The sequence below is a fragment of the Heterocephalus glaber genome, unplaced genomic scaffold (genome assembly GCF_053883595.1).
Source record: "Heterocephalus glaber isolate CG9 unplaced genomic scaffold, H.glaber_assembly_v1.0 deba00000347, whole genome shotgun sequence".
NCBI lineage: Eukaryota > Metazoa > Chordata > Mammalia > Rodentia > Bathyergidae > Heterocephalus > Heterocephalus glaber.
The window spans coordinates 56,935,481-56,957,074 of NW_028258143.1; the positions used below are offsets into that span (position 1 = coordinate 56,935,481).

Genomic DNA, 21,594 nt, shown 5'->3' on the forward strand with positions numbered 1-21,594 from the left:
ATGTCTCAGGATTTATTGTCAAAGAAAAATCTTAGGTTAGGTAGGCCTGCCATGAAGTGTCCTAAGTTCAAAAGTGACTCCATTAGGTAGATGCAGGGCTGCAGACATCCCATGAGCTGGTGAAATGTGTACAAGGTTAGTCATCTTGAGGAAACACATGTTGGAGCAGACCGATTTGATCCTGTGACATGAGGATGCAAAAAGAAAATGAAATCTAGCATCAGTGACTTGATTAATGTCTATCTACTATGTATAGAAGTTGTTTAGTATTCTATAAATGACTTGAGATTTTGGGACCTCAGTTCTCATTTTTTTTTTTCTCAATTCTCATTTTTGTAAAATTAAGACAATGAAGAATATGACTACTTAGGTTTAATTCAATTCTACTATTTTTATGGTTCCACAAGTTGAATTGTCAAAATGTATTTTAGTTTTCCAGAGCTCACATATCTGACAAGACAGCCAATAAACTGGAAGCTCAAAGGTCCAAAATAACTGTCACAAAGTCATGGAAGGAGTATGATACAGCTATTCAAAAAATGGCTTTTGGGATCAGGCAGCACAGGTCCAAACTCTGCTCTACCACATGCTAGGTAGATGAATCTGGGCAAATCACTTACCTCCCTGAGGCTCAGTTTCTTCTGTAAAATGAAGACAAAAATATCTATAGAAATTTGGTGAGGGCTTATGACACAGCAAAGAATAAAAAAATTATAGTTTTCATTGTCTCTGGGATTGTTGCAAAAAACAAAAAACGAAGTAGCACCATCTTCTCTAAGAAGAGGTTTGGTTAAATGGGACTAGGAATGCTGAGGGGGCTCAAGTGTCACAAGTGTGGCCAAGTCTCCTGGAAATAAGAGCAGCTAGGGGAGGACTTGGGACCAAGCCTGATTTTTCTATCTTTATCTTGGGTTACACAGTCCCTCCTTTTGGCTTCTCTCTGATTATCAGCTTCATTCTTTTCTCTTCTCTGTAAACTGGCCGGCCATCTTGGTTTTTTCCATACATCTGGGATATGGTCAGAATAGCTTTCCCAAAATGGCAGCCCCTGCTCCCAAGTCTATGTGGACCTGCAGCTTGGATCCCTGCAGCTAAAAGACTCAATAACATAGTAATCCAACTCTACAGTCCTGGGAGTGAAGATCTGATTGGCTCAATTTTGATTAGCTGTGTACTCTTGGTCCAAACAGCTGAGGGGTCAACTAGCAAGAAGAGCTGCTTCGGGCCGGGGATTTAGCTCAGTGGTTCTGTCGCTTGCCTTGCAAGCGCAAGGACCTGAGTTCAATCCCTGGTACCAAAAACAACAACGACAACAACAAGAAAAGAAGAGCTGCTTCTTCCAGCATGATGCACAAGCACTCTGGAAGAGGAAGTACTATCCAAGTACAACTACTGTGCATTTGACTCTTAGAAAGAATCCACAAACCTCCCCCCCCCCCCCCGCCAAAAACTCTGGCCGGGGATTTAGCTCAGTGCTTCTGCTGCCTGCCTTGCAAGCTCAAGGACCCAAGTTTGATCCCCGGTAACAAAAAAAAAGAAAAAAAAAAGAAAGAACCCACAGAGTGCTCACTCTTGGTTTACAGACACAATCTAGTATTTTTATTTCTTCTTGGCAGAAGTAGTAAAAGAGTGAGGGATGGGAGAGAGAATGATAAAGGGAGATATACTGACAATGGTCTCATTGGAATAGAAGAGACAGGAATCCTAAAAAATAAGTAGACAGATAAGGACTTAAAATAAGGAACTCTCAGATGTTATAATGAAAGCCTGTATGGTTTACAATTCAAGGGGCTCTAGATCTTCAGTATAGCCTCAAAGCTATGTGTTTAAGGGTTTCTTTTATAATAATCTATAAAAAGTCACATCTGCTTAATAAATCAGGAAAATCTATTGAAAAGTAAATATTAAAATAGGATAAAATCTCATTCATTCAGTAGACATTTACTGTGTGTTTATTATGTTTCTGGACCTCTTTAGTTGCAGCTACTAATGGAAAGGGAGACACACCCATAAGCTAACAATTAAAATAGAGTGAGATGTACACTTTTGAAAAAGAATAGCCATGTATTATGAAAGCATAAAAAACTGACAAGGGAAATGACCTGATGAGCTTTGGAATTCCAAAGAGCATTCTGGAGTGCCAAGCAGAATGAAGGAGAGTTGGGCTGTTTGTGGCAGCAATCCAAGAAAGAGGCAAAGAAACAATAGTTATCCTAAGAATGCAGAGGAGGAGCTGACTTGAGGGGAGCCTGAGAGACCTGCAGGTTTTGGTTGGGTCCATTCACTGGGATGGAGTATAAGAGACAGAGAGACATGCATGTAGGGAGAGACAGAATGAGTTGACTGTGGGAATTCCAATAGGAGGAATCCCTTAAGCACCAGGATAAGTGCCTGGAAATAAGATGCAAATTATGGTTCAAAGAAATGGACTTGGGATTTATGAGCAAGTAGGTAGAGGCTCCACAGGAAGGGCCAGAAAAAGCAAGAGACAAATGAGACATTAGCAGTGAAGGATAGGCTACAGGAAAGGCCTTGAAGTAAATGAGCAGGAGGCTACAGAGGTAGACGAAAATCCTCTGTTAGGAAAAAAGGAGAGGTACAAAGGAGGGAATGAGAAAATACATCTCACAATAAGAAGAGTAAAGAAAAAAGGACAATAAAAGGGTCCAACAGCTTTGAGAGAAGGGGCCATTACTGAGCACAGTTTTTCTGGTAAGAAAAAACTGGAAGCCATGTGGAAGGGCAAGAGTTGCGGGTAGTGAAGACAACCAACACAAACAACCCTCCAGGAAGCTTAACAGAGAAAGAATGAAGGAAATACAACAAAAGCTAGAGAGAAGTGGCATAAAGTGGAATTTTTCAAGATGAGGGAGGACTGTTCATATTAATAGGATGCAGAGCACCAGGAGAAAGTGGCCAGTAGACAGAGGGGAGAGAGAGGGAGATTGATGGCACAATGTCCCAAGGGGTAGAGCAAGGAAGGGATGCAAAGCAGGGGTGAGGGGATTAGCCTCTGATGGGGAAGGACAGCACTTTTGCTGAGATAGGAAGGGAGGAGGAGAGGATGGGAATGGATAGATAAGTTTGTAGGTGGCAGGGGAGGAAATTGAGAGAGTTCTCGATTGATGGCCTCAATTTTCTCGTTGAAGTGGGAGGCAAGGTGATCTGCTGACTGTGTGGGGGAGGTGGGTTAGGAAGGGAGAACATTTGGTGCCTGTAACTGGCTAAGAGCCATAGGGGATGGAGCTGGCTGGGGACACAGAAAGATTAGTAAAGAGTACTGAGCGCTCAGCCGAGTTGGAAGAATATATATTTGATATGTCTCAAACTCTCACAACTGTGACATTTTCTCCCAAAGCCCTTACTAGTCTAGGCAGAAGAGCAAGAAATTGAATTGTTAGACTGAGCCAGGGCTGAGTTTTTGCAGAACAGATGTCACAGACATTTAAGAACGTTGAGAAATGATAGGGTATTGGATATTGATAAGAGAAGGGCGAAGGGGTGGACTATAGGATGCAGGACAGATGGAAGAAGACATAAAACCAAAATTCATCTGCTAGACCAGGAGCACATGCAAGGGTCCAGGGCTCCAAGGTCTCAGTTGGTAGATATTTGGGGAACAGAGAGGGATAAGCTGAGAGAAACCTGTTAACACCGAGCAAGCGATTGAAACTTCAGATAATAGAGGTTGACTTGTTCTGGGAACCCTGCTTTCAGTCATTTTAAAGTTGATATCTTGGCCAGGGATTTAGCTCAGTGGTTCCGTCACCTGTCTCGCAAGTGCAAGGTCCGGAGTTCGATCCCCGGCACCCCCCCGCAAAGTTAATATCATCTCTTTACCGAAGCCTTCCCTCACTTCCATCCCCTACAGCTTTTCTTTCCATCTTCAGACCTCAGACCTCCTGTATCATTTTGTTTACAGATACATAGTACAAAGAACAGTAAAATGGGACCCTCAATATAAAGGGTCCAGAGATCTGAGATTTGGTCATATTTCCAGTATCCCTGAGCTCTGTGGCTTTAGCCACCAGGCACTGACTATCTTGACCAGTACAACTTGCTCAGAGACAGATTATTCTATCCATGCACTATGTGCAGGGCAAATAGTTGCCTATTTCATAAATCGCTGTATTTATGAAATTCTTTTTTCTGCTTTCCACCTTTCCGTGAGGGTAGGGATGAGAAGATACTAGGCCCTTATATGGGGCCTTAGTTCACTCCAGCTTATATACTATCCATCATTAAAAGTATCTTGGAAGACATATTTTCCTTCATCAAAAATCTAAGACTGCTTTCATTGGAGTAGTCTCAAAACCAGATTTGAGAGCAGCAGGCCCCAAAAGTTTGTTATGCCATGAAGGCAAATATTCGGGGAGGAAAATATAGGCCCTTTAAAATCTGAGCTTTGTTATCTGACTGAGGTCAAGAGACAGACCAAATCAACAAGCATGACTTGAAGGGCAAATTTGCAATTAAAAGAAGAATGGGGAATTATAAAGATGGATGGGCCCTGTGACATGCACACCCAAGCTTGCGTGGCCTTGGCCTCCAGTGCCAGAAATTAATGCTTTACTCTTTAGCACTCGTCACCTTTGGCTTTGAACAGAAAGGCAAATGCATTAAAATCACAACAATTAGAACACTTACTTAGCTTGGAAGGCATTGTTGGTTCCCCTGTGGTCGAGGTCATGACACAGGCATCCCACAATCACCGCTAAAATTTCCACCTCTGTCAGAATCTCTTGGAACCCAGCAGTCTGGGAAGAAGGGGAAAATGGCAACAGTCACCACAGGGGCAGGGAGGCTGGATAAAGTTAGCCAGCTGAGCAAGAATCAACTCTGTTTTCATACCCACATCATTTAAGGAAATGATTAACTGCCACTGTCTTGGACAACAGTAAGTTCAGTGGTCAGTTGCATGGCCGAAGGTCCCCTGTCACAGTGGTCCACGCTGCCACACCAGGACAAAGTTCAGACTATTTTGTTCTCTTTTTAAGAGAGGAGGCTGTATATCCAGATCCAGGGAGAGTTTGGCAAAGGCCCAGAGCAAAGTGTGTTTTGCTGTTGTACATCTTAGTGATGAGTACCAATGTGTAGTGGTAGGGGCATTAGAAGAGATGGTGAATTTTGAACTGAATGCTATATCCACCAGATGCCTCTCAAGTGAAAGCAGGCAGAAGAAAATAAAGCCTTTATATTAAATGGAATACCTTAGAAGTATTCAAATTGTTACATGATGACCTTCTAGAACTTATCCTTTAACTAACTTAATTCATATTAGGCTGGTGAACAGATGAAATTCATACAGGCATTAAGGTAGTGAGTGTCTTGGAAAGAAGAATTTGGAAGAGGATTAGGCAACCCAGGAGTAAAATCACATGGAATATCCATTACTTGGAGTTCTTTTTTCTGATCCTGGTAGCCTTGCTGTTGAAACACGTGTAAGTGTGATGTGATTTCTTTTGGAAGCAGTTTTATATAATTATGGAAGCAAGAGCAGCAATGGTTCTTTGATTCCTGCTGGTCGTTTCATTAGTTTAGAAGAGGAAGTACACCTCAGGGAGAGAAGGTCTATGCATTTTCTTGAACCAAGGCCTTATTCTCCCCGTTTATTAAGTCTTCCATTTCATTACTTATTAAAATCTTTATCAGAGGGCAAGAGGAGGATTCAAATCACTTCACTTTTCATGTGTGCTTTTTTTCCTGAAATCTATGCTCACTGATGAATACATGGAAGACACTTCTTTCAGTGCAATGAAAACTTTGTTCTTTAGTTGGCTGAGCTTTTATTGCAGAAATAACTGAGTAATAGGATCCTGTGGTGATAGTTTTATTTTTGAAAATTGACTTGGGTCTTCTGCTACATTTAGAATTACATGTAGTTTCATTAGCATAGCAAACGGAAATGTTAACAAATTGTCTGGGAGTATGAAATAGCCCTGTCAAACCTTGTGTGTGCCCTTCCTTTTAAAATTTGAAGTTGGCTGTTGGTTTTTCTATGTTCAATTGATTTCAGTTAAAATACTACCTGGGATCTTTTCTTTTTCAGTCAAATCATACTAAGAGATTTAAAACCAGTAACCAGTAGTCCCTCATGCTTCTCCTTTCCTGATTGTCAAAGGCAATTATTTGCATTTTTAAAGCCTAAATTGGTAGGCACCCATCACATTTATAATATGCACACATTGTTAGCACTTAGTTTTTCATCAAATACTTATATAGTCCTTCTTACGTACCCGGCCATTGTCCCACAAGCTTTCAGCTCTTTAACTCATTAAATTCTCATAATAATGGTACTATAAAGTAGGTGCTAGTATTATTCCCAGTTACAGATGAGGAAACCGAGTCACAGAGTGGTCACCTCCTATGCCCAAGGGCTCACAGCTACTTAGCAGGAGGTGGAGAGGGCCACACTCCTGGGGTACCCCTGCCAGAGTCTGAGGGTGTTGGTGGCAGGTGAGAGTGAGTTCCTGCACTTCCCCTCAGCCTCCCCAGATAATCCATACATAAGCTTTGCTGATGCTCACCTGGTAAATACCACTTACTGCTGAGCCAACTAGCACACAGTGATTGTTTCCCTTCTTAACATACTTACTTTCACTTCCTGGAGTTAGGATTCCTCCCAAACATCTAAGTCTACTCACACCCCACACACCTCTGTAAAATGTCTCTTGAAATACTTTTAAAGAGGGCCACAAAGGTCACACTTTTAATTTGATCCTTTGTGTCCTGAGGAAGCTTGATCAGCTTCCTGACCATCACTCAGGGCTTCCTGTTTCTTCTCCTGGGGGTGACTTCCTATCTCCTGCATCCCATGCCTTTCTCCTTCCTCAGTTTCTCCCTTCTTTTTAAGAAGCACTTTTTTTATTCATTAAGTTTATTGGTATATTTTAGGTATACAATACGATGACATTCATCATTGGGAATTTGCACCTTTACATGATGGATCTTGGTTCTTTTTTTTTTTTTTTTTTTGGTACCAGGGATTGAACTCAGGACCTTGGGCTTGTGAGGCAGGCGATAGAACCACTGCGCTGAGCTAAATTCCCGGCCCTTGGTTCTTATTTTTTCCCCCTTCCCCTGCCCTCCTTTCACCCCCTTCACCCTTCCCTATTTATAAAGACTTTGTTTCCATTTTTTCATATTTTTTCCTTTGCCGTCTTTTCTTTCCCCTACTCCTCCCACTTCCCCTACCACTTTAGACCTTTTCTTCCAATTTCACATTACTATTATATATTTTGATCCTATTTTATATTTTTACTTTCTCACACTGGAGAAACTATTCAGTATTTACACATGTGTGTCCTATTTATTTCACTTAAGAGTATGGCCTCAATGTGCATCCATTTAGCTATAAATGTCTCTAATTTCTCATTCTTTTTGGCTGAGTAGTACTCCATTTTATAAAAAAACCCCACATCTTCTTTATCCAGTCTCCAGTTGATAGGCACTTGGGCTGTTTCCAAGTTTTAGCTTTTACAAACTGAAGAAGCACATCTTTCAGTGGCTTCATGGGAAAGGGTATTAACTTTTTGTGTTTTTTTTTGGCACCTGGGATTGAACTTGGGTCCTTCTGCTTGCAAGGCAGGTGGCGGAACCACTGAGCTAAATTGCCAGCCCAAGTATTAACTTTTTAATAGGAGGTGGGGGTGGGGAAGTTGATTGTTCTGGGGGGGTTGCACAACTGAAAAAGATCCCTTTATTCTTGTACTTGTTAGTTTGCCTAACAATTCTAGGTTCAAATAATTTCACTTAGAATTTTGAGGGACTGGCTCACTGTTGTTTAGCTTCCTGAGTTGCCTCTGAGAAGAATATACAATTACACCATCCTTATTCCTAATACTTTGAATGCTATTTGATTTTCTTTCTTTTAGAACTTCCTCTGGTGATTCATCAATATCACAAAGATACACTTTGTTTTGAATTCTTTCCAATTCAATTTGCACAGTAAACCCAATCTTTACTTCTTCAGTATAATGTTCTTCTAATCTTTTTGTTCTGTTTATTTTCCTTCAGTATCTTTTTTGTGCTATTTGAATGGAACTCCAATTGGAGGAATGTTGCATTTCTTGTATTGATTTTTCTTGTTTTTCTTGATTTTTTCTTTCCCTTTTCTTATATAATTGTTTCCTCTTTCTAGGAGTTTTTAAACTATAAGCATTTTTCTGCTCCTTTTAAAGTGACATGCTATTCTTCTCCCATGAATCCATTATCCTTATCTTTCTGAAGACATTCGTAACAATTTCTGATCTTTGTGCTTCCTCCTTGAATCACCGGTTTCCTCTGACCAACTTCTTTTCTGTGTTTCCCTCAAATGCCTGGCAATCTTTGGCAGATTACGCATATTTAAGACTACTCATATTTGTCTTGAAAATTTATCAAGTAATCAGTAGTTAATATGGTACTATGAAAGTAAGTGTTTTAAACAGTGACACTGCACTGAAATTTAGATACAGTAGATATTACTGGTGCCTGTAGGTTGCTGGGCCTCACTATAGGTGACCAGCTGGCCTTTTACTAGACATCCCCAAATCTCAGTATCTAAACTCCCTTTCTCTGGACTCTCCAATCTGCTGGCTGGAGATGGTATAAACACAAGTGTTGGGATTGAGGAAAGAGAGATATGGCTACCCACCTAGAAGGCTGTAGGCTTTCATTTAATGCTGTTATTTTCAATGTGTACCTCACCCTAACTTTCCTTTTGCTGGTGTCCTGAAGTCTAGGGTTCAGTTTCTCCAGCAAAAACTCTGGTTACTGCACATTGGTAACCTGGCCCCATTTTTGTGGTGTCCGAGAACCCTGCTAGGTTCTCAGGGGCACTGTTTATGTGTGGCCTGTCTTCCACCTTCTCAGACCTGAGGGCACCTGGGGTGTCCTTGCTCATCTCTGCTATGTTATGAACCATCCTCTCTCCATTTTCTTCCTTTTACCATTATGGGTCCATGACAGGGAAAATTTATGTTCATTTCTGTTCTTGATATTATATGGTGGTAATTTTTGAAAGGAGAAGGGGATATAAATAAGTTTTTCTGTTATATCTGTCATCTTAAAACTGTTAAGTTAGCTTTGTTAGGTTTGGCCTTGCTAATGCTAGGTAAATTCTGAAAGTTTATCAAGTAATCAGTAGTTACTATTGTATAATTAAATAAGTATTTTAAACAATGAGACTACAAGATATATATTACATATATAATATATAAAACACATTATATATATATATATATGCCTGTGAAAATACTATTGACTTGAACTGATGAGTCAGAACAGTAAGAGTGGGTACATTACTAAAACACTATAATTTGACTAGAAAATTGGTTAGAAGTTAAAATCAAACACCATCTAATAGATTCAAGATCAACATTCCAAATCACTTTCAAGCCATCAGTACCCATTATATAATATGATGGAGCTAATTTTGTTGTAATTTCCTACACAGCTTTTCCCCTGGAAACCTAGCATTCATCTCTTAAATTATTTATACCATAGACATTTTTGAGAATTCGATAGAAGTTATGCACTCTCTGTCTAAAAACTTTTATATAATTTTATACAGTATTCAAAGACCACAGAACCCATCTCTGTATCCTCAGACTAAAGATTCCCTGAAGCACAACATACACAGTCTCACAAAGCATATTCACCTCTCTTAACTGTGATACCTGAGTTACTGAAGCAGCATCTATCTCTTGACTGTGATTTAAAGCCGCCTGGTAAATGGTTTCTGAGAGTCATCAGGCCTGCAAAGTGTCCACCTGCCACTAAGTGGCCATTCGCCTCTCCCCCACCCATCCATCTTTTTCTGGCCCTATCCATCCAGACCTCATATTGAGCAGAAAAGTCAGCTGCATGCTGAAGAAAACATACCTTCAAAAGAAAACAGAGAGGCAGCAGAAGTATATTTTAATGCATTTATCACATTCTTGACTCTAGTTCATTATTTTATTTTCAAATAAAATTATGGCTTTTCTGCATTTCACTCAGTAATTATGAGTTTTACCGACCTTTATGTTACTATATCTTCTTGCCCCTAGTCCCTCGTGGTTTGTGTCAAAAATGTAAGCAGTGAATATAATATATCTAGGTAGAAGACAGTCAAGGAATAGAGACCTAGCTTCTAGGGCACCCTTTTCAGAAAAGCCTGAGACTTCCTCTGAGCAGACCCCAGAGATGGTCCCTCACTGGGCTGAAATGTCTGCTGATGTAACCGTACCCCCAGCTGTAACCCTACCACCGCATACAGCAACTAGGACTCCAAAGTACCCAGACCAGAAGGACTGACTCTTAGGGTCTTTGAAAGTATCAACTAATTTCTGTCATTAGTCAACACAAAATTTAAGCCATTTAGGATGCACTCCCATTTCCAAGCTGCGCCTGTATAATACTAACGAGTGGAGGAATATCAGCAGAGAAAAGTGACTGTCACTTTGTGGCTTTTAGTCCAAACAGGTACAAAAATAGCAGGCATAATGTCAACACTAGATGGTGCTATGGGGGATCTGTTCACTTAATAAATGTTATTAAGCGCCCATTATGTATCAAGCAATTGGAATATCTGAGAAAACAGGCTTGGGATAACACTAGCAATAGTTGACACTTCTGTAGTGTTTAGTATGTGCCAGGCACTTTTCTAAATATCTCGAATTCATTAATCCATTTAAGAAATCTCTGAGGTAGATGCTATTCTTGTCTTACCATTTTATAGATGAGACTATTGAGGCATCAGGTTACATGGCTAAAAAATTACAGACGTGGGAGTACAGCCCACAAATCTGTTCTTATCTACTGTGCTACACAGCTTCTAACATGAGGGATGTGTAGTTGTGCAGCCTTTAAATACTCTCAGGAGGATAGAATGCTAGGTAGTAGGACTTTAAAGAATCACTTGTATGCTTTGTCCCATGAAGTATATTGTACTTGAATAAGAAGTGTTAGGTTGATATAGCAGAGCCATTGGGCATTTTTAGTCCAAACATTGGTCTGGTGCATCAAGATGTACCTGATAATAAACAGTGTTGTAAGATGAAGTTACAGAGAAAAGAAAAATGTAACTGTTTGTATAATATATCAAAATTTTGTGCTCCCTTTGGCTGCACATATACTGAAATATCACAATTTTATGAAATGTCTAAATATATGCATAGGACAAAGACTGTCAAGATGTACATCACAATGTTATCAGTCGTGGATTCATGGGTGAGTTTTGCTTTATGTCCTACATGTCTATTTTCTTTTTTGGTACGGGGGATCTACTATGTCTATTTTTTATTCATTAAAATTTATGTACTTTGTGTGTATATATTTGTACATTCTTTTGTTTTGTTTTAAAAACAAACCTATACTTAACAAGCTGTCCTAGCTTGGAATAAAATAGTGACATTCTGACAAGCATCCATGCATTTACTCACTGAGCAAATACTGATGAAGCATTCTGTTCCAGACATCAGGAATAAAACAGCAGAGAAGATGGCCACAGTCACATAGTCTGGTCACACACAGAGCCAGCCAGAACAGTGTCAGAGTGCCCTTTTCTAACGGGAGGCCATCACAGCCTGGCTTGCGCCTTGTGGAAGAGAGTAATGGTGGAGGTACCGGCCTCTCTCGCTTGGTGTCTGGAGAAGATGCATCAGAGACTGCAAGCTTTTGTCCTAGAGCAGCCCTGGCACAGGAATCTGAAAGTGATGCCAGAAATTCTGCCCTCACATTTTCTCGAACCCAAATATTGGAGATACTGAATGATGATGGATTTCCTGAGGATTTCTTAACATTGAGTCTGCAATCTGATGGCAGGCCAAGAGGAAGGGAATCTAATTGTGTATCGGAAATTCCTAATGTTTGCAGAAATCCCAAATTGCAGGTTCTTGGCTGTGAATGCTCTTCCTTGGACATTGACGTCCAGACACTGAGAGAGCGTAAGTGGGCTGGATAAGGTTGAGAGGCAGCATGATGGCTTTTTGGAGATCTTCTTTCTCTCATTCTTTTCTTTCTTTTGCATAAGAGGAGCAAAAAGTACTGCATAGCTCCACTGGGGTTTGAAAGAGATGATTCTCTCAAGGAACTGCCTCCTCTAGAAGCAGCTTGAATTTCGAGGTGCTGTGAACGGTGGGGTCAAAGGCAGTATTTATGTAAAAAACCCTTAATTTCTGGTATAATTTAATTTCTGGTATGCAGAAATTAATTATGTAGGGTCACCATCTGGAGGCTTCCTTTTTAGTACATTATTAAAATCAAATTTATTTCAGCCAGAGTGATCTTTGAAGGCTGCATTGTACATACCACATACAAGGCTTTCATATCTTTTAAATAAAAGACTCCAATTTCAACGGTGATGGCTGGTCCAGCTCTGCCTGACCATCTTTAACATGAGGAGTCTATCTGTGAAACTTAGATCTCCTGTTAGAGACTGATGGGTCTACAAGAAGGGTGCCTTCAATTTTGCCCCCACCCCGATCAAGCACATATCCCAGTCACAGGTAGCTCAGGCTGGTGAAAAATTGTTAATGCCCATGGTTGGGCTCCACATGCATTTGTAGCAAGCTGAGCATGCTTCTTTTTGGGACTGTATTCCATGGGCTTTTCAATACATAAGCCCGAGATACAGGTGGATGAATATCAAGCTATTCCATATGCTGCGAGGCAAGGCTTTTAGGCAGAGGATTTTTTTCAAGCTTTAGAATACAAACCAACTTCAGTTGTCTATCAGGAGTGCTTAAGAATAAATGAATACTACTTGATGCCACAATCTATCTTTAAAAAAAACTTTCTTTGCTACTCAGACATAGTATGTGATGAAAGCACAAGGGAAGAAGGGCAGATATAAACCACAATCTTCTATGGAGGGAAAAACTCAAGCAGACAAATGACAAGATCTACATTAGTGGTCATACCTCCTTGATGTTTATGGTGATGTTTGCCTGCCAATATTTGGGTCTGCTGAGCTGAAAAAGAGGTACTTCAGCCCTTTTTTGAGGTTCAGAGACCAGAACTTTTCCAGCTGTTAAGGGACTGCCATCCAGCACCAATAGGTTCATGCATCTCCTACACCAGAGCCTGCAACACAACACTAACCAAGTATAGCTTGTCTAATTATCCCTGGAAGTGGGATAGATTCAATCAAATTTGCTTCTCTTTATTCTCAAGCTGAATGTAGATTTGGCATCAATAAAATATTGATTTCTCTACAGTGATCCTTTCCTTACTAAGCTTACAGGAGTTGGGAAGACTTTAAAGTCAAGTGCCTTTCTTGCATAACTAAATGCTTCTGAAGGTACTTGCCCTCAAATTGTCAAACCTAAGGCACGCTTGGGTCATATAATGACCTTAACCTCAAATAATGTGGCAAATGCTTATCCATGTAAGTGTCAGAAAGGCAAGAGAGCAAAACATAGTGCTCTGTTATAATTATACATGTTGAATAAATATTTGATGCATAAATGAAAAATATTAGATTGATTTTATGCAATTATAGTTACTTTTATCCCCTTCCAAGATTTAATTTTAACCTAATTAATAGCATAATTAAAAAATATATATTTGAAAGTTAAAAGCAAAGAAAAATAGAAGACTATAATGAGTGCCATATATTTATTGCCTAACCAACAGAAGTCCATATTTTGTCAATCGTGTTTCATCTGTTTCTTCACATACTGTGTTTTGTTTGTTTTGTTTGCTGGGCTGTTTCAAAGCAAACCTCTGGCACCTGTCACCACTCTATTTCATTCTCAGGAAGCCATGATGCGGTCAAATAAAAATTGCTCAATATATCTCTGTTCTCACATTTTGATAAGATATGCACAAAGATATAAAAATGGTATGAGGAAAAATTTCAGACTATATACCTTAATCAGACTTGAGAATTACATGTCAATTAAAAATGAAATAAAACTTTAAAAAGTCTTGAGAAAACTGAGGTTTCTAATTTAGATAGTACAATAAACATAGCTGTATGTAGCACAGGTACTCCATTTTAAAAAAGAAAAAGTATCAGATTCTTAAGGACTTAGCTTTCAACACTAAGAATGTGTGTGTGTGTGCGTGTGTGTGCACACACGTGTTTTATGGTTTTTTTTGAGGACAAGGGCAGCATGTTTTGTCCATGTTTAGAAAAAGTTTGTATTTTGTTTATGAAAACTTACTAGTTAACTCAACAGAATATAACACATGATTTGTGAGCACAGAAATGAAGCAGGTCACTTGGTGCACATTAATTGTGCAGAAAGACAGATCTCTCAGTGCCATGAGAAGCCAGGTTGATGAATTTCAAGAACATGAAGGCTCTTTAAAGCTTACCCCAATTTTTATTAGCCATTGTTGCACCAAGATCAAATGAGACCTGTGAAAAGTTAAAACTTTTTAATGCTTCCAACTTAACACCCTTAGATGCTAGATTTCAGTCCCAAGAAAGTGTCACCAGAAGTCATACACCGTGGAGAATAGATGCTGTGAGAAACGACCATCGCTTTGCTGCTGAGTCTGTCTGACCCGCAGGATTCAGCTGGTGTCATAAAACATAAAGCGACAGATTAAGCAGTTTACCAACATAGTAAAAATCTCAAGAATAAATTCATTTTAATAAAAAATCCTATATTGTCAGTAGGTAGCCTAACCTTCAAACCACATACATTTTCTTGCAAACCTGTGTCCATGAACAAAAGGTTATATTTTCCCTGTAACCCTGGACTTGATCATGCTCATACGCTTTTACATGTCCTAAGAAAAATACCCAGCTTGGGCTGGTGGTGCCAGAGAATTTATTTTCACTAGAAAGGGAATGACCCATAACTCATGAATGGCAGCGCTTAAAGTGAGTTATGGAGGTTACTCTCTTGTGAGAGGAAATGGATTGTATTATCCTGCCCAATTGTATGTTTGGTTATTAGCACACCAGGTTCTTAATTATGTGTGTCTTTGCCTTTTTTCTTTAATAAAATAAATGTGGATAAAGGGAATGTCAGCTAGAAACATGGAGTGGCTAATTGGGTTTCTGAGATGTAGGCAGAGAGAATAAAAATAAGAACCTTCTTACTTGATAGGAAAAGATAGGAGTCTTAAGTATAATTTAAACATAGTATTCAAATTGATTAGCCTTATAAGTATAGTGGCCACTGCTGATATTCTGCAAAAACATTAAAAAATCACTCCTTTCCTAAGTTAGAAATTTACCAATTTTTCAGTTATAGCTACAGGAAGATCAAAGAACTAGTTTTTCTAACATGCAGATTTTATTGTATTATTATGATAATGCTTTCATGTATTTTAAAGTAAATATGACTAGTTACTATTTATATTGACAAGGAAATGTAATGCAAAATTATGTTTGATAATTATAAATACCATTGTTTATTATAATGAAACATCTAGATCTTTTTGTACCTCCAATGTCATAATTTGCAAAGAAATTTTATTTCTGTTGAGAATAAAATTTTGGTTTTGATTGAAAATGTTTTATTTAAAAACTCAGTTCTGTCCTTTTGGAGGGGAAAGAAAAGAATTCCAATTGTTCTATAATCTCCTTCCAGAAGAAATTTTCTACCTCAAAAATCAAGGACCTTTCTGACAACTGCAGACAGCACACGGCACATTTCCTCAAGCTGGTGAATAGGTTGGATTTTCTCCCTAACTGTCCCTTCTGCTCCCTCGTTTGAATTATCAATAAAACAGCTTGGCTTATCTCTGAAAATAACCTTGTTGACAACACGAATATGGACTTAAACACGCTACCTCTACATTTAAGATTTAAGCAGACTCCAGTAAATGTCAGGGGGTGTCAATGTGTTTGCTGTGATACTTGGTTATTATTAGTGTTTAACTGCAATTCCCCACCAGCGCCATGCCGCCAGCACCACCATAAATTTTAATGTGATCATGTGCTCTTCGCTTTTCATATCCAGTGAATTCTGCAAGATCATAATATTCTATATGAACCCTTGCTGAACCTTAGTGTGATATGAAGGAAGAACAAGATTTTTAGCAGTGATAGTTGTTCATCATTTTATTGTTTTTGTTTTTTTTTAAATAACTGGACACAGAGCAACATGGTTCCTTGAATAATATTGCCCTAAACTAAATTCGCTCATTCACTTAATCTTTATTGAGCCCCTACAGGATGCAGGGCATGGCCCAAAGGGCTAATGAGTACATTTATGGGATAGTAAAGAACACTGACTCTTAAGGACCGCCCCCCCCACCCCCCCCGCCACTGGAAAATGTGTCAGAGCTCATACATCATTTATAAAACTGAAAAATGTCTTTGCAGCCCTAGCACTATTACACACCTTTTATCTTACAGAATACAAACAAAAGCACAGCGCTTTTTTATATCTGTTCTACATCATGAATATAAGAAGTGTGTCTATCATCTTTCCTTATGGATGTGCTTGAGGGAATATTCATTCTACATTTGCCTAGAAATAGAGAGAATTTGTACAGCTCATTGATCAGGTTTTTATTCATTTTAATTACAAATAATAACTGGCACTATCTACTGTATTTATTGAAGGAATTCAAAGTTTGATAAGTTTTAACTATCTATTTAAAAGTAAAGGAAAACATTGAAGCTCTCATTATATAAATATGAAATTTCACTCCAGATACATGAAACAAATGAATAAGTCGCCAGTGTGATTCTCAGTGAACTAAATGTCCATCATTTTCTCCCAAATTGCCTGTCCTACAATTTTAATTTCTAAAGTGATAAAATTGCTTTGTTACTGAGATATGAGCCAGAATGCTTCTGCAAAATGCAATTCTGAGACAATAAATTTATTTTCCACGTGCAGCAAGATTTTAGAGTTGAAGGTTAGGAAGCTGGTGCATATATTTATAATTTTCTTGTCTTGTTCATGGTGCCAAAATTTTTGCTCAGCAGTGAGTGACACACAACTCTGCATCTTTCTCTTCCCAGAGACAATGGGCATGGGAAAATAGATAATCACATATTTAAGGTCACATGGAGAACGTTGTATAGGCAGCCATCATTAACTAGGCCCATCCTGATAGCCGAGTCTCTTTTCAGACAGACTGGCTTTGTTGGTCAGTTTTGTAAGAAAAATATTTATTTGGCGCTGGTATGTGTGCCTCGGTATCTCCTGTGCTAGGAGAAAAGCACTTTCAAGGAAGGTTGTTGATAAGGTTTTTTCCACCCTTTTCTGGCAACTGGCGGGGAAACTTTGCCTTGGAGCTCCATCTAGCGGAAAATTTAGCGCACATGCGCATGGCCGGCTGGTGTATAACGAATTCGTTTTCCAAATTAATATAAAATTTTGGTTCTAATTCATCACATGCAGATAGAATATGAAATTCCTTGCATAAGATTAAAGCAAAGAAAGACCCTGGTAGTCTTCGGTCTTCAGGGGTGTCTGAAACATTGATACCCATCCGTGGAAATAATTTGGGTATCATTTTGCCATAGACTGAATTCATATTTCAGAAATTAGAATTGATGAGTGAACTAAATTTATTTTTATCTACATAGATCCAGTAATCTTTTTCTCTTCATAATTATTTTCTTGGTTAAAAACTTCTGGTTAACCAGATTGTCCATTGTCAAGTTGAAAGATGTATGAGTTAGAGACAAACAAAATTTAACATTTTCAACCTATTGTAATCTTTAGTCAAGCTCTTAAAAATGTAATGAGCAGAAAATAACTTCCAGATGTGGCTACACAACTCAATGTGAGGATGAAAAAATAATATTTACTACTGCACTTTTTATTTTGCAGTCCTCCCCATCTCCCCTTAGAGAACATTAACGGCAAAGTCTTCTACTTTTGCAGTAGCATGAATACAAAAACAAAACCTAAATTTTTTTCTAACAATGACAGTCTTTAAATTCACTGAGTACATGTAAAAATAGCTTCACTCTTGAAATTTCTGACAGTAAGAGATGCCCATTGTGGTCACATAGTTTGATAATTTACTTTCTTCATTTTCTTGAAAAGTATCAAGGTAGTCCATAACATTAATGAATATTCACTGATAAAAATTTAGTATATGTTTCCTTCTATTCTAAGGGTTCACCCTGAATCTATTGCCCTTGCCAGATTTCCACATCTTGACTACTTTAATGCTTTTCAAAAACGTCTGTTTCCGAATTTAACATCACTAATTCACAATATTACAGACAATTCTATTTCCCTTGCTGAACAAGGTTTCTGCCTACTTATTTTAGCAATTCCATAAATCCACAGGTTCTCCAAACAGTCACTTAGTAAGTTAATGCCCTTTGTGAGCTAGACACATGAACTCTGCACACGAAGGTCATGCATCTTATCTACTGAAATCTGATAAGGAAGACCAAAATGAGGTGTTTGCTTTCAAGCAGTGTTGGCACTTTGCCTCAGGACTCAAGGCATCTTTGTTCCACCAAGGACCGACTGGCCGTTCTGATGGCGTGCACAAGGGATGGGACCACTCCAGGTTTCCAGATGAGGCTATCTGTTCCTTAAGCAGAGGAGGACCCACAGGACAAGTCTCCTGAGTAGAAGCTGAAGACATTTTGGTCTCTCCTCCCCTCCCCCTCCCCTCCCCTCCCCCTCCCCTCCCCTCCCCCTCCCTCTCCTCCTCTCCCTACTCCTCTTCCTTCCCCTCCTTCTCCAGATCCCTCTGCCTCCCCCTCTCCCCTCCTCCTCTGCCTCGTCCTCCTCCTCCTCCTTTTTTCTGTACTGGGGATTGAACCAAAATCCTTCACATTGAGCTATATCTCTGGTCTCTTTTTATTTCATTTATTTATTTTTGGTACTGGGGATCGAATTCAGGAACTTGTGCTAGTGGGCCAGAACCACTGAGCTAAATTTCTGGCCCATCCAGTCCCTTTTTACATTTTGAGACAAGGTTTTGCTATGTTGCTAAATTGCCTGGGCTGGGCTCATACTTGTGATCCTCCTATAGGTCCCAGAGTGCTGAGATTACAGGCATGCGCCATGACTAGCAGCCTTCCCATCTTCATATACTGTATGAACACTTGAGTTCAAGTCAATCCAATGGACATTTGTTGCAAACCTAACAAGTACATGACAGAGTGCAAGGTGCTGGTAGGGCCCTCAATAAACATGTGTTTAGCAAATATGTGACTGTTGTTGAAAGAATAAGAAATCGTCTCTTTCCTTGTGCAGTTTACTTTAGAGGAGAATGAAAGATTGGGTAACTTAAAATGCTCAGTAGACAGTGAGGAGAAAGGTAATTATTGATGCTTTGGGAGAAAGGGAAAAACCTGGCATTAGGTTAATGCCTTAAAAGATGAATAAAATTTGAATAGGCAGAGAATAGGATGGAGATTTTCCTGGAGAAATAGATTTGGATCAAGGAATTCCCTGTTTTGTGTTCAACTTTAAGATGTGAAGATACATGGTTTTTTGTATTTATATTTTGAGAATCTAAAGGTCACATTCTCTTTTTGGTATGGTAAACATATTTATATACGTTTTTCACATATGTGTGCTATACATATGTATGCATATATTACTATGAGACCAAAGATGCTAACACATGTAAACCAGAAACCATTTTTCTTGATAATAGCTTAACAATGTAAGGGGAAGTAAAGGAAAAATAAGCCCTAATTCTTGCCAGTAAGAGGGGCTGAATGGAGGATTGCTACAATCTTTGCTGTAAACATTTGGTGTCAGATTTAATTCAAATGCTTGCCTCTGGCCCAGTGCTCTAGCTGTCTGTCCTATAACACAGCCTCACCACCGTCACTGGGTGGGAGCCCAGGGGCACAGCATTTAAGTCTACTGAGCCTCTCACTTGAGGGCACCCACTCCTACCCACTCTTTATCCTGTGGCCTCTTTGGGTGTTTTCTCAAATAAGCATTTGCTCAAGATTTCTACCACCCCACCGTGGCTCTCCAGAAACCCATAGTATCTTATCTGGGGTTCCTCATCTCCACTTCCTCTGCAAAAAGATTACACTGAACGTTCAAGCACTTTTCTTGTAAAAGAACCAGTTTACCAAGAAAGAACATAGAAAAGAGGCTCAAGTTCTCATTCTAAGGCTACATCTGTGTCAAAATGTCAATGATTTTACAGCTTTAAAGTCCAGAAATTGTTTTCAAATATATTCTCCCATAACAAGGACAGGTAAGGTCTAGTCACATGGTAGAGAAATAGAGACATAAAGGAGAAGACCTGTAGGTCTCCACAAATGAAAGGTGACCTTCCACCATCACTGAACACACTTACAGTTAGCATCGCAAACATCAGTTGGCACACATTGAAAGCGTGTCTCCAGTTGTGGTACAGAACCATTCGGTAATTTTTCCTCACTGTTAAAAGCCAGCGACACAGTGTCTGAAATGGAAAGGGAGAGGTTGTGTCAGGCAGTTGGATGTGTAACCAGCAGACTATCAAATCCTTTCCACCAACATCCAATGAGAATCTCAAGGCAATCTCATGAGTGTGCAGGGCAGGAACAATCATCCCCATTTTGTCTTTAAAAAACCTGCTTTTAAGAGCATCTGACACATTGTCCCAGGTGTGCTTCTTGGATCACCCAAGACCACATCTTACCTCATAGTCGATTTTAAATTTCTGTACCATCCCCAGCTCCATGAACATCCGGAGAGCAGCTGTGATCATGGCATCAACGTCAAGGGAAAAGTCATCAAAATGAATGTCATCAATGGCCAGTTCAGACACCAAAGGGATGTTGGCTGCCTAAAAAAGCAAAAGACTTAAGTCGAGCCAAGTTCACCAGATTTCCCAACCCTGTGTCCTGCTCTCCTCCCCTGCTTATCAGAAGTGCCACATAATTCAGGCTTGACCTGTGCTTACACCCTGATACAGCTAAACTCTGAGCTGTAAATGTCTTTTGTTTCGGAGCTGCAAATGCCCCAAGCAAATGGAGCAAGAGGAGGAGGGAAGGTAATCAGAAGATAAAATATATACATTGGATCCAGTCTGCACAATTTAGAATACAGAACTCTCTAGTTTACTAAAACCATGGTCATACAATATATTCTGATGCATATTACAGAACACTAAATGCAAGAAACATCTGGGAAACCAGCAGCTGTGAATTTTAATTGCTGCTATTCAGGAGAGCAAGATGGGAAGACACCACTTTGCCTTGTTTCTTGTGTCCTTATATGCTGTAGCTTTCATGTGCTCTTTGTTACACACATATTCTGTATATTCAAAAGAACAGAAAGGATCAGACAGCATAGTTCTGGTGCAAAATATGTTGCCTTGATAAAATACTGTAGAGAAATTTGGAGGGTTGGCATAAGCATGTTTCATTGAAGGGATAAATTCTTCTATATTGTTTAACTTCATTCTGTACAAACTTCATAGCGTAATCACAATACTGGTCATACATATTCAGAGTTTCCAAAATGCCTGTATTAGGCAGCTGTCGATTAACTGCCCCACACAAACCTAAAGAGGAGGGGAAAAGTCTTTGGAAATCATTTTCATGTTGATGTCAGCAGGTGTAGCATATCTTTTGGGCCATTCTTGGTGAAGGACTCTCTTCTACGTTTTCATGTTATCAGAGACCATTCTACACTGTATTCATATTCCTACTCTATTCTTTGGCTATAAATTACACTAGGGATAATTTATGCCCTGGAACTGCTTTGGTTGAGCAATTAAATCCGG

The 21,594-nt window shown here is 39.3% G+C and overlaps 1 protein-coding gene across 3 annotated transcripts in view; it reads right to left on the reverse strand.

Moving 5' to 3' along the window:
- Pde11a (phosphodiesterase 11A) overlaps positions 1-21,594 on the reverse strand; it is a 514,960-nt gene that overhangs the window by 83,576 nt on the left and 409,790 nt on the right. For all 3 annotated transcript variants that reach the window (XM_087200903.1, XM_004857742.4, XM_087200900.1), the window contains exons 11-13: positions 20,506-20,652; positions 20,179-20,286; positions 4,648-4,757 (exon numbers count right to left, since the gene is read on the reverse strand). In XM_087200903.1, coding sequence (XP_087057029.1) covers positions 4,648-4,757; positions 20,179-20,286; positions 20,506-20,652 — 365 coding nt within the window. The remainder of the gene's footprint in view (positions 1-4,647; positions 4,758-20,178; positions 20,287-20,505; positions 20,653-21,594) is intronic.